The following is a 13,840-nucleotide window of genomic DNA, read 5'->3' on the forward strand; positions in this document are numbered from 1 at the left end:
CTCCATCCTCAAGCGTGATCCTTGGTGGATAACTTTGGCCGTCAACTGAAATTTTGTGTTTGTTGTCATGTTCCTCGCAGATTCGTTGCGCCAACGCCAAATCGTTGACCTTCACGAACGAAACCCCGAGGGTTCTGCTGTTCTGGATTCGTAGCACTTCATCTTGTTTCAGACCCAGCACGGTCGCACAGAAATTATGCACTTTTGCATTGTCCGGTTTTTTTGGTATGTTCGCAAAGTCTATGCGAAAAGTATTTTCTCGGCGGCCCATCGCGGAGTCGTTAAGACGCGAAAGACACGGAAACGGCTCGGCGATGAGCAGAAGAGAAAAAAAACACAGCCTTCACTGAGAAAATATAGTTTGTGTTCGACTTCCACGGAGCGGTAACAAAAAACGCGTCTGTTCGGCTTGGAAGATGAGCGCTCACTAAGAAGGTAGTAGGTTACTAAGTCTGAAGGAGAAGACAAAAAGCACTATAACACGGAGCAGGTTACTTCTCAATAAGTAGCACTGCAAAATGGTAAAAAAAAAAAACAGAATGTGCAAACAGCAAAAACGTCCGGACAATGCCACAATAGATCAAACAACTACTGGTCGCAGTGGGGTTCACACAAAAAAAAAGTATATGAGAGAAAGTGATTTAAGATTCCAGGTTCCAGATTAGTTGTGATGACGTCGAGGTTGTAGACGAGTTCGTGTACCTGCGTGACTGCTGACACCTTATGGCAGTGAGTTGTGCCTACTTTGGACTCCGAAGGATGCTCCGTTCAAAAAATTTCACCGCCGCATGGAATTGACCATCTACAAAACATTGATCTGACCGGTAGTCTTCTATGTCTATGGTATTTGGGCCATGCTCTTGCAGGACCGAAGGTTTGGGATTTGCTGTGTATCATCTCCGGAGGAGTGTAGATGGAAAATTGATCGTGGCGGAGGCGAATAAACCACGAGTTGCATCAGCTGCCTAGAACCACTCATCCAAACGACGAAAATTGGGGGGCGACGGTGGGTTGGGTATGTAATAAGCATGTCAGACGATAGTCCAGTGAAAATGGTTCTTGTTAACGACCCTATTGGAAGAAGACAACGTGGTGCGCAGCGAACAGGGTGGCTCGATCAAGTAAAAGATGATCTGCAGCCTGCAGGGTCTCCGCAGACGGAGCTGCTGCCGTGTACCGAATTCAATGGAGACGACTTCTTCGTACAGCAAAGGACACTTCTGTCTGGAGCTGACTGGTAAAGTAAGGTACATAACTCGATTAATAGTAGCTTTGATTAGTCTCTTTAGTTTATCGACCCCCTTGTATCGTACGCTGCCTTGAAATCGATGAAGGTATGATACGTGGACACGTTATACTCACAAAATCGAATCATCTGCTGCATTTGCTGAACGTCGGGGGCTGCTATCCGGTCATCTACTGCTGACTCACCTAGGACAATTCTATTTCCGTTCTTACTTCTTGTGTCGCTAGTCAAGTGCTCATTACACATGTGTCGGCTTGCACATAACCACTTTGGGATTAGTCAACTTTCTCATAGAACTTCCACGTATAATTGGCATGGATCAGTTCTCCAAGCTCTATTTATTCACGATCCTACTGCTGACGCTGGGCTTATAATCTTTGTCAAAAATTCAATAATCTCAGTTTTCTACATCTGATCTGATTCTATGAGGTAATGCACCCTAGTTGCGTTGCGATGAATTCTCAAACTTTTGTATACATTATTCGTAATGCAGAAAACATGTCGTTTGAACGATAACAGCCTATTCAAGTTAGTGCTGAGATCCCCATAATGGTTAACACGTTAGATTTCGGTACAACATGGCAGGTCGATGAATGCGGGCGAAGATAATAATGAAGCATTTTTCAGGATGGACAAGCATGCAGTTCAAGCTACATCAATCCATAACGGTATCAAACTCTGCTTGGAGACTAATTTCATCAAACATGGAATGTATATTTATTTGAATTCTCAACCGTCAGACGCACTTGCTTAAAGAGAGCAGCGAATCGTGTCTATCTGAAAGCACGCAAAAAACATGGCGGTGGAATCTGAAATATCTCTCCAGAGAGATAATAAATTGGTGTGAGCTTTTCTACGCGAAAGGACAACACGCTCAATAACTACACAACAGAGTTCGCTGCTTTTATTGTGTGCCTCTTAAGCATATATAAAATGAGGAAAGCATCCAAGTAGAAAAGCAGCGTTGTTTGCATTGCATCTCGGAGCTGAAAAAAAAACCAGCCGCCAGTCACGCATGTCTGCTCTTCGAATGCTATCGAATTTATCTCAGCAGTGCACACCGCGGTGTACTCCCGTGTATTCTCCCTAGAGTCATTCACCACTCTTGTTTCGCCCAGCTATGGTGTAAGTAGCAAGTGTGTTAGTTTTTCCGCGAGCAGCAGAAACACCGCACAAAGGAGAAAAAAGTGTAAGGCTCATGCTGGACAAGAAGTAAAGGGCCAATATCAACTTTGTTCTTCTCACATATTGAGGAAAATACCAAGCCAACCAATGTAATTTAAAACGAATTTGTAGAGAAGGCTAAACTAAAAATGTGCTCTACATTAGACTTGTCTAGTAGAGTATTCAAAGAGCAAACTCAACCGACACAAACAACGTAATCTACACTTCTACCATCATTCACTCATTTGATTAAAACTAAGCGACCCACTGAAAAAAGTTCTGCCGTAGGTTCTTTTGTGTACTTTACGAACTAATTAAGTTTTGTTTTGTCTTATAACTATATTTTGAATTTAGTAAAGCGGACAATGTATGTAGTTTTACGAGAATGTGAAAAATGGCCGAGAACAAAAGGTGTGACTCAAAGTTAAAACAAATTCTCTTCCAGGCGGGACTCGAACCAGCAATCTCCGATATCTCCGGCCTGATGTTTTCGCCGATTCAACTACTGAGAAAGATTTTCCCGCTAAGAGCTCATTAAAGTTTGTGATTTATCACTACGGTGGTTTATTGCAAGCTCATCAGATACACACGATTCGTTTTTCTCGTTAGGCAAAAGCGGCAGTGGAGGGCAGATGTTTTCGCAGTTAACGATACTCACCTGCATGCTAGTGATTCTAACTCGTTCTCCCTGCCAGTAATGCCCGTGATAATTTACTACTTAGGAGTCTTAGGACTAGAAATTACGGGAGCGAATTATTTTGTAAGGGGGATGTTACCGGGGATTTGTGGAATCTGTCGTGAGGGGTGTGTTCACAGGAATCTTAGAATAAATTTATGATTGACACTAAATTTCCTGATTCTAGTTAGATACAGCAACTTGCGTGTCAGATTCTGTTATCCTGTGTGTAAAGAAAAGACAAACAATAGGTTATACTTTAGAAAAAAAAGTTGAGCTTATTTTCAGTTTTACCAGCAATTTTAAATAAGCGTTAGGCCTGATCGAAATAGTAAATAAATGGACATCATCCTTTGCACAGTTAAAAGTTTCGATCTCTTTCCCTGGCTTCTAATGTACTTATTTATAAAACTATAACTCAAAGCAGCTATTATTACATGTTCTTATAATATAGAACACGCTTTCCTTTCACTCAGAACATCTTACTAATTTTCCTTCTCATTCATATTCTCTCCGCACAGGAGGAAACAAGACGAGGTGGCGACGCTCGTTGACTCGATTAGACAGAAATCTGAGCAGCAGAAGAAGGCAGGCGTCGAGCTGGAAGCGACCTGTCATATTTGCCTCAAAACAAAGTTTGCGGATGGCATCGGGCACATCTGCAATTATTGCAACATACGTTGCTGTGCCAAATGTGGAGGCAAAGTCACGCTGCGCAACAACAAGGTGAGTAACAGGTTGTAAACGCTGATGGAAAAATAGCTTTTGCAAACTGTTTGACATTTATCGTCTGGACGGTGAAGGCGTAAATGAAAAATCAAAACACTCGAAATCCTCTATAACCGCAGATGATGGTGGGTTTGTGTCATCGTTGTTCGTCTGGCTTGCATGAACTCTATGTAGGCCAGGCACCAGAAGTCTGGGCGCCTTCGTCAGACAAATTTGACTACAATTGGAGGCTGAACACGTTTGAATTCAGCACTAAAAAAAATAGATGAAAAAATAATTCTAGTCAGTTTTAGGCCGCTGCTACATACTCTATGCAGGATTTTTTTTTTCATTTTTATTTCGTTGCTTAGTTAGTGACTGATATCCTATGACAGTATTAACCAGCTTTGTCACGTCTTGCCAGATTTTCCTGCGTTTTTTAAATCATGGGTTTAGTATACAGACAATGCAATGTATGAGTCGATTTGCCACATTTTTTTTTTTTTAAGGGGGGATTTGTTAGTAGCTTAAGTATTTATGATAAATATTAGTAAAAAATGAGTATGTGTGTCCAATCACAAATGGTGACTTCTCAACACTGTTAGAAATTTGTAATTTGATTTGTTAGGATTTGTTTGCTTTCGCAATTAGGACTTATCATTCGTAGGGATTTAAACCTGCTTGTCAGAAAAGGGGAAGTAAACTTACAACTAACTTAATTGCTAACTTATTGGCTATAAAGAGAGCTTATCGTAGCAATTGAGGATTGCAACGATTTTTGTCGAAAATTGTTAATAATTTTATTTGACATAGCTTCTAATGGTTCAACACCAGTAAGTCTATGTAATTCGAGTGTACCAAACCAAGGAGGACGCTTCAAAATCATTTTCAAAATTTTATTCTGAATCCTTTGGAGCGTTTTCTTTCTTGTTGAACAGCAACTTGACCAGATCGGTACAGCATAAAGCATTGCTGGTCTAAAAATTTGTTTGTAAATCAAAAGTTTGTTCTTTAAACAAAGTTTAGAATTCCTGTTAATGAGAGGATATAAATATCTCGTATATTTGATGCACTTGGCTTGTATACTCTCAATGTGCTCTTTGAAAATAAGTTTTTTATCATAAATTAGTCCCAAGTACTTAACCTTGTCGGACCAACTTAAAATAACCCCATTCATCTTGACAACGTGATTATTGTTTGGCTTGAGGAAAGAAGCCCTAGGCTTATGCGGAAAAATTATCATTTGAGTTTTAGAAGCATTGGGAGAGATTTTCCACTTTTGCAAGTAGGAAGAAAAAATATCTAAACTTTTCTGCAATCGACTGCATATGACACGAAGACTTTTTCCTTTTACGGAAATGCTTGTGTCATCGCAGAACAATGACTTTGTGCATCCTGGAGGCAAATCAGGAATATCTGAAGTGAATATGTTGTACAGGACTGGACCCAAGACTGAACCTTGAGGTACACCTGCTCTGACAGGAAATCTATCAGATTTTGAATTCTGATAGACAACCTGCAGAGTTCGATCAGTAAGATAATTTTTTAAAATTTTGATTAGGAAAATTGGAAAATTAAAAGTTTGCAATTTCGCAATCAAACCTTTATGCCAAACACTGTCGAATGCTTTTTTTATGTCTAAAAGAGCAGCTCCAGTGGAATAACCTTCAGATTCGTTAGCTCGTATCATCTTAGTAACTCTGAGCAATTGATGAGTTGTGGAATGCCCATGGCGAAATCCAAACTGTTCATTTGCAAAAATTGAGTTCTCATTAATATGTGTTATCATTCTATTAAGAATAATTCTCTCAAACAGTTTACTTATTCAAGAAAGCAAACTGATTGGTCGATAACTTGAAACTTCAGCTGGGTTCTTATCCGGTTTTAAAATGGGAGTAATTTTTGCATTTTTCCATAATTTGGGAAAATATGCAATTTTGAAGCAGCAATTGAAAATTTTCACTAAAAATTCCAATGTGCTCTCAGGGAGATGTTTGATTAGTATATTAAAGATTCCATCGTCACCAGGTGCTTTCATATTTTTGAAATTTTTAATAATTGATTTAATCTCATTCAAGTTAGTTTCAATTATTTCTGCAGGTAAAAAATTCTGGGAAGAAATTAAATCAAATTGACGTGTGACTTCATTTTCAATTGGACTCACAAAATTCAAATTTGAGTTATGAACACTCTCAAACTGCTGAGCAAGTCTTTGAGCCTTTTGTTCATTGGATACAAGAAAACGTTCACCATCTTTTAAAACTGGAATAGGCTTTGAAGGTTTCTTAAGAATCTTCGACAGCTTCCAAAATGGTTTTGAATATGGATTCAATTTTTCAACTTTAGTCTCAAAATTTTGATTTCTCAGAAGAGTAAATCTATGTTTAATCTCTTTCTGTAAATCTTTATAAATAGTTTTAAAAACAGGGTCACGAGAACGTTGATATTGACGTCTGCAGACATTTTTCAAACGATACAGAATTTGGAACCATGGCCATAACGTTGGCAAGTACGGCATTGGGTGATATGCTTTTCACCTCCGCCATACTTCCTATAAATTTCCCACTTTACACGCACATTATACAAAGCATGTGCTTTTTCAAAAAATTTTAAGTTGTTAACCTCATTGCGATTAAAATGAATTAAATAATTAACAAGGGAAATTTCAGTTCTCTGACTGTTTTCGCCTCGTGATTTTTGTTTCATTAGAATTACTTGGGTAGGGGCTATGCCAAGTAATTCTGTTAAAGTAAGTTTGATCTCATCAACGGTTTGATCGTTGGTGAGACCTTTCAAGACAACCTTGAACGGCTTGGCGTTCTTGGTTTCATATGTAAAAAATTTGTACATCTTGTCAGTTAAATACTGAACAAGACGATCACGACCCTTTACTGAGTCGGCTAATAAGCGGCATTCACCTCTACGGCCAATTTGATAGGTAACTTTAACGTCAGAAACAAACGTTGAAAGTTCCTTTTTGAATATATTAAATTCAGAAGAAATAGTTACCACAATAGGTGGAACTTTCTCCTTTTTTAAAGATTTTATATTTTGTATAGTTTCATTATTAATAACTTCCATTTCACCAGCTTCTTGCTCAGGCAAAATATCAAAAGGATTGTCACTACAGACACTCGAAGTGTCAGAAAGAGATGCCTCTCTTTTCCTCCCCGCAGCGATGCGAGGTTTCTTTTTCCGTCCAGCCATTTCAGGTGGTACGAAAAAAGTTAAAACAAATGTTAAATTCAAAAGTAGGTAGTCTTGAGAAAGACTGATGGGAAATAACTTTCAGGTAGTCTTTAAAAGACACACTGACAAAACACAAACTTTGAAGCTATAGGCAGTCAAAGACCAGTCCACAAGCAACCGAAAAAACGTCTGATCTGTAGGACAGTTCAAGACGCACTGATTTGCCACATTAATGATTGATTAATAAGGCGCTATAGCGTAACTGATCATACGTTATAACGGGTGACTTCTATATAAAAACTTGAGATTATTTCTACTGCTCATAAAAAAAGATTGTTGTACCTCAAGAAAGACTGATTTATTTCTCATGAACATAGATTTATTATTAATAAAAAAAATATAAGGATCATTCAAGAATGGTCCGCAATTAGCATGATACCGGAACAAGAGCGGTGTACGGCCTCCACGTCGACTTTTCAAATGAATCTCTTGATTACTCCAATCAACTGTGTGCTGTTGCTCTCCAGTTATCTTTGTACACCAGAAACTCAAAATTTCTAAAAAAATCTTTGATCAGGCCACTGAGACACTGAGGCAGACTCAGTGGGATGCGCATTTTGGATACAATCAGGGTTGAGTGGTTGTTCAGGAACGTATGTGTTTTTTTTGCGTAATGTGATGATGCTTTATCTGACCAAAACACATACCTATAAAATTTCTGCAAGCATTCGTTCTAGTACACATCTTATTTGATAGCTATACCACTGGGCTTGAAGCTTGATTTAGACAAGGAGGCTGAGGTTTGCTGGTTATATGCACAGTCGAAGCAGGAAGATTTTAGCTTTCAAAATGGTAACCGGAATTTTTTGACGAGACAAAAAACAAAAAATACTGGTATAAAAAGGGAAAGAGAGAGAGGGAGAAAGAGAGAACTTACGTATAAATACTCTCATTTCTCTCTGAGCGTGCTTGTTAATAAGTAACAGAGCCGCAAAAAAAAATACTTTAAATGACGATATATTTACTTAATACGTTGAATTATTGTATTCTAGTAATACATTCTATTATTATTACTTTTTACTGTTGTTGCCTTGTTAAATTTTAGTACTAACTAATTTCTTGCTCCGAAAACCTCCACATGTCAAATTTGATTCCATTTGCTTGATTAGTTCTCGAGTTACGCAGAAATTTGTATTTCATCTATATGAGACCTTTCTCTTTCAAAAAAGAGGGAGTCTTTTAAAACCGGCCCCAAAAACAGACAGACAGACAGACAGACAGACAGACAGATGGAACTGAAATATTTATTTTATTAATGGCATTCTTGAATTCAAGGCGAAAATTGATGGAAAACTTTATCATTTCTGGAATATATTTTACAAGACTGCAATTGGTAATTTGTTTTTCCTAATTTCAATGAGAAAGTTTCTTGAGCGGTAGTAACGAGAGTCTTATGAGTTAAATGAGCCGTTGAGAGCAAAAGTGGTACATGTGCCATTAAGTAAATTTTTCAGAAGACGCGATAAACGAAAACACTCAAATAGTAAATTGTTTTCAACAATTTTTTCCAACATAACTGCACTAAATCATTGCTGGAAAGGTTTCAGAAGACAGTACATGAAAGCATAACGAGTTCTGGTTGAGAAACTTACACAAACTTCAATGGAAAAACATGTACCACTTTTGTTCTATGGGAAAAATAATGACAACCAGAAAACGTTGAGAGCAAAAGTGGTACATGTCCAGTGTGAGCATGAAGGATGCATTATAGCTCTCTAATCTTAGGACATAGAACATTCATGTCTTCAGCAGAGTTGTTCAAGTGATTGAGTACTACAGTCCTCGAAATAAATATACCGTACATGCGAAAATTTTAAATATTTTTACTGTTGGAGTAAAATCATACAAAACATAATATGAAAGCGGTTCTCCACACTAAAATACAAGCACAGAAAATTATTTTATTTTATTCCAATTTCATTATGCTATTTAATTTGAACTTTTCGTAATCAATCCATACGAAATAAATAAACCGTACAATTCAAATTGATTGCGTTTCCTCTACTACTCGTTCGTGAAACAAGCGTTAATATTTTGTACGGCCACCTCTGACATCAACAACATCTGCCGAACGTCGTGGTATAGAAACAATCAATGATTGAAGAGTAGTAATATAGATACTGTCCATTCTTCTTGAATAGCAGTCTTCAATTGTCCAAGTGATTCAAACTGACGTCCATGTGCATAAGCTCACTGTGACAAGATCCCCCAAAGATTCTCGATCGGGTTTAAATCGTGGCTTATAGCAGACCATTTCAAAACAGTTATGTTTCGTGATGTTAGAGATGATGTTGTAAGTTTTGAACAGTGGATCGCCGCGTTGTACTGCTGGAAAATCCAATTTTCACCCCACAAACTATCACCAAAATTGATCAAAACGTTGTTTAGCAGATCAGCATGCTTCTCCGAATTCATTTTATGAGAAATAAAACAAATTGGTGTCTTTCCGAAATGCCCGAATGCGGCCCACGCCATAACTGAACCTCCCTGAAAGTTTCTGAAATGACGAGTTTCGGGTCCTCGGCGAATATCCCTCCAATTCATTTGGCAACCATCAGGACCACCCAGGTTGAACTTCTTCTCATCGAAGAAGATGACGGATTTCCACTCATCCTCCCAAAACATATCCCGTTCCGCAAACTCAAATCTCGCAGTTCTGTGTCGAGGTAGAAGCTTCGGTGTTTTCAAACGTTGCTGGTATTGAATGTGAGTATTTTCTTTCAAAATCTGTAGTATTCTTCTCTTAGACACTGAAAAGACATTGGAGCCTTAATCTGGCCTGTACTCAAGTTTTTATCAACAGTCAGGCGAGATATTTGTCTTTTATCGCGAAGATTCGTAGTAGATGGACGCCCGGATCGTTTGTTGACACCATAGTTTTCAGGATCCTTGAGAAAATTTACTATGGTACCTTTATCACGGTTCAATTCCTGAGCTATTTTGCGAATAGTTAGTCCACATACTCTGAAAGCCATGATTTTCGCTCGCTCTTCCAAAGATAATGATTTTCCTCTAGGCATTTCCAGCAAATAAAACAAACAGCGATACAGGAATTTATGAAAACTATTTCCCATAGATGAGAAAAATTAATTTTAAAGACGGCTATCATTATATACCATGCAAACATACTAACTTTTATACTTTGTATGGGTTAAAGATGATTAAGGCACATGTACGGTATATTTATTTCCTACTACAAATTAAAATTGTTTCAATTCACCTTAAAATTCACCAAGTACAAACATGTAAACAAACATTGCTATTGTTTGTTATTCGCGCAATACACTGCTGTACCGAACACCATAAAAAGTTGATAGATATAACATTGTGCATTATTGTAATAATACATGATAGTTTTGTACGGTATAATTCTTTCTCGCACTGTATAGAATGATGATCTGTTTGTTAAGGAATTATGTCTCTCCGTGGCGCTAGTGCATATGTATTTGGTAACAGCACACGAGTTGATACTGAAATAGGTAAAATGGTTTCTGTTACAAAATAGTCACGGGTACACTAGCACCAGACCAGACAGATCTTCATCTGAATGTACTCAATCACTTGACCGACTTTGCTGAAGACGTAATTGTTTTATATCCTAAGATCCTCGACTTACAATTCATCTAACATGCACAGGCTGGACATGTACCACTTTTGCTCTCAACGAAATGGTGATTATGTTAATTACCAAAAATTGTGATGGCTATAACTTTGGTTTAGGTTATCAGATCTCGGTTTTTCTTGGATATTATAGTACATTATTGCGTTCTGCATCAATTTATGCAAGAACCCAAAAAGTGTAAAAATGGCACATGTACCACTTTTGCTCTCAACGGCTCAAATAACACTGGTCAACACAGGTTTCACCTTAGAGCTTAAACTGGAATAAAGAAAGCTTACAACTTTTCAACCATAATTTTTCGCCGGGCTCGTAATTTTTCCGTTTGCTCACGGCACTATCGTGGCAGGAGGCATTTGAATTTTTATGAACGGCCAAAACCTATAATATTTCATTCTTCCAGTTTCCTAGTGCAAATTTTTTATCGCTTTTCTCGACCAGTATAATGATATACAATTACATAAACCAGATAGGTTGCGGCTTTATTACTACTAAAAATCTCTCAAAGATCTGCTGTTGTGGAAACAGGTTGAATTACGCACAAATTATTTTGATTGATGTCATCTACACGCTTCAGACTACCTTAAATAACATACAAAGAATCCTGAGGAAAATTTTTCAGAACATCTTTAAATCGCCTACCGAATCGTGAGAGGAATCGTTTCCGTTATACAAGCAGAATTTGTGTGACTCGCACATGGAAAACTATCTTATTAATCTCTATTCTGAAAATTCACACTCAGGATTCTCTGTGTGTTAGTTAGAGTAGTGTCCTTCAAAGTCTCCGCGACTGGTTCTAGACTGATAAAGCGAATCTGATCGATTCCAATTCTTCAAATCCTTTAATGTGAAAGGTTTCGAATCCGATGGATTCTTATTACAGGATTCTCATACATGACTCCTATCTCCGCAGGCAAAGCAGTCTTGAAGATTCGTTTTTCAGCATTACTTTCGAGGACGCTCATAATTCCAATCTGATGAAACCTACGGAATCTATGCGAAACTTAGGAGTTTGTCCGGAATATCTGTAATATTCAAACTCTCTGAATGGAAATATGCAAAATAGTTGCAGACTTATACAGACATTTTAAAAACATTAAAAGAATATGTCAAAAAATTTGGTACCTCTGTCTACAAGTAATGATCAAATTTAAATTATTTTTTTCAAACAGGTGATATGGGTGTGTATTGTGTGCCGAAAGAAGCAGGAATTGTTGTCCAAAACCGGCCAATGGATAAACAAGAGCACCAGCCCAGATGGCGTTGCTCGTCGGATCGAGGGAGACCCAAGGGTATACACAGCAAACCCTACAACGCTTTTTGAAATGCTAATGTTTCGCAACTCTTTCAGAGTCTTTCCCATACAACGCTGGATCCGCACGACCCATCGGACAAACGACCAAAACTAGAGCGCGCACGAAGTGCAGCAGAGAAGGAGAACGATCCGATGATGCGTACGGGAGGGCAACTCCGTCGTCAGTATTCGCAACAAGATGTACCTCCAAGGCGGATGTCTCAGTCCGACAGTGGGGTGGATATTTCAACCGGGCCACATCAAACAAGATTACCCATACCGCGTATGCATTCTCAGGCTATGCAACAGCAAAGTCCGTACGGTCAGTATGCACAACATCCGGGTCTTCCGCAACCACCGGTACAAACGACACCGTACGGACGGCCCCAGGCGCACATGAATACCCAATTACATACCACGCGTTCCACCGGCAATGTAGGAATAGGTGGGTATGGCCAAGACGATCCAAGTTATTACCAGGTAAGTTAAATCCTAGTGAGACCCCTAGTCAAAAAAAACTAATGTGTCGTGTGTCAATCAGGGTGAAATCGAAGACCTTATGCGGGCCCATCCACACTTGGTGCATCCTAGACAGCAGCAGCACTATGCTGAGTCGATGCAGTCTGCGGCTCCGAGCTACGGTAGCGGAAGCAGCAGCGGTATTGTGCTGTCGGCTGAGCCCATAAAAAAGCACAAACGCCCAATGGGTGGACCCTACCTTCCACAGCAGCGATCTTTCAGCAGTTCCGATGAAGACATCCGATCAACACCGGAGTACGAAGGTTAGTGCGCTGTTTGATGTTTGTTTGGCCCTACTGTACCACTGCTATTAGTTTGTTTTTTTTTCGTTACCTTTAGTATTTCACTTCACTAATCTCTGATTTTTCAAGTTTCAATTCTTAATCCCTAATTTTACCTGAATCGAAAAACGACCGGAGGTTTGCTTCCGAACATTGTTATAGGTCGGGGCAAACGAAGGAGTGATCTATGTTATCCGTCTGATGGTTTATGGCTGTGTAGGCGTTGTAACCTGATCAAAATGGAGTTTTGACGAAATTTACTTTGCGTTATAAGCTTTTTGAATATTTTTTGAGATTTGTTTTCAATTTAACTTTGATAATAAATATAAAAGATAGTTTTGTGCTGCATCATGCTTTCTGAACTGGTTAGATTTGTCTAAGTGCAGCTTTCTTTGAGTAAAACACGTGGTTTTTCGTATCATAATATTATTTGGTCTGTGAAAGTCTGTCAAAGCAAGGGGATTCATTCCACGGAAGTTTTATTGTTTATCGAATTGTATTGCTAGTGGTTATCATAGTGTAAATCTAGACACTTTTTTTTATTACTTTATTAAGGTGGCTTTCAGCCACAGGCTGGTTCGCCACCACAAAATCTAGACACTAAAAAAGTTGATAAATCGGAAATCAGGTTACTGGTTGTTTTGAAAACAATGTTTTTATCGATTATGATGGGATATGAAAGATCCTTTATTTTGTTTGTTAAATTATTACCTATATTTTATTTCAAGTATTATTACGGACGTAATTCCAAAGATGTCCGAGAAGGGCTTTACATAGCGGAATGAGTTGGAAAGCTGACGGGCTGTTTAGTGTTCTTGTATACCCTCAGGAAATTCATATTTTTTTGTTGCAGCCGCCTAAAATCTGGAGTACAGATTACGTAATTTTGGCGTAGACTAAGTCTTTCTTCACTACATTGTGATACATTCTGTGAAAATACTAAATCGTTCAGACAAATTAATAGAATATCATAATCAATGAGAATGTGGATCCAACCAGGATTTTCATTATATAATCATTATTAGCACTATCTCCTTGTTACTTGGTAAAAATTGAAGGAATGTTTCAAGGTCAACTACAGACA

General features: G+C 38.3%; 1 protein-coding gene across 13 annotated transcripts in view; it reads left to right on the forward strand.

Moving 5' to 3' along the window:
• Positions 1-13,840, forward strand: part of LOC129732766 (regulating synaptic membrane exocytosis protein 2) — a 113,198-nt gene that overhangs the window by 15,832 nt on the left and 83,526 nt on the right. For all 13 annotated transcript variants that reach the window (XR_008729349.1, XR_008729348.1, XR_008729350.1 and 10 more), the window contains exons 3-6: positions 3,608-3,812; positions 11,835-11,954; positions 12,014-12,436; positions 12,498-12,738. Coding sequence is in view for 10 of the 13 variants with exons in the window: in XM_055693970.1 (XP_055549945.1) it covers positions 3,608-3,812; positions 11,835-11,954; positions 12,014-12,436; positions 12,498-12,738 (989 nt within the window). In the remaining 3 variants the exon portion in view is untranslated. The remainder of the gene's footprint in view (positions 1-3,607; positions 3,813-11,834; positions 11,955-12,013; positions 12,437-12,497; positions 12,739-13,840) is intronic.

The sequence above is a fragment of the Wyeomyia smithii genome, chromosome 3, assembly GCF_029784165.1.
Source record: "Wyeomyia smithii strain HCP4-BCI-WySm-NY-G18 chromosome 3, ASM2978416v1, whole genome shotgun sequence".
NCBI lineage: Eukaryota > Metazoa > Arthropoda > Insecta > Diptera > Culicidae > Wyeomyia > Wyeomyia smithii.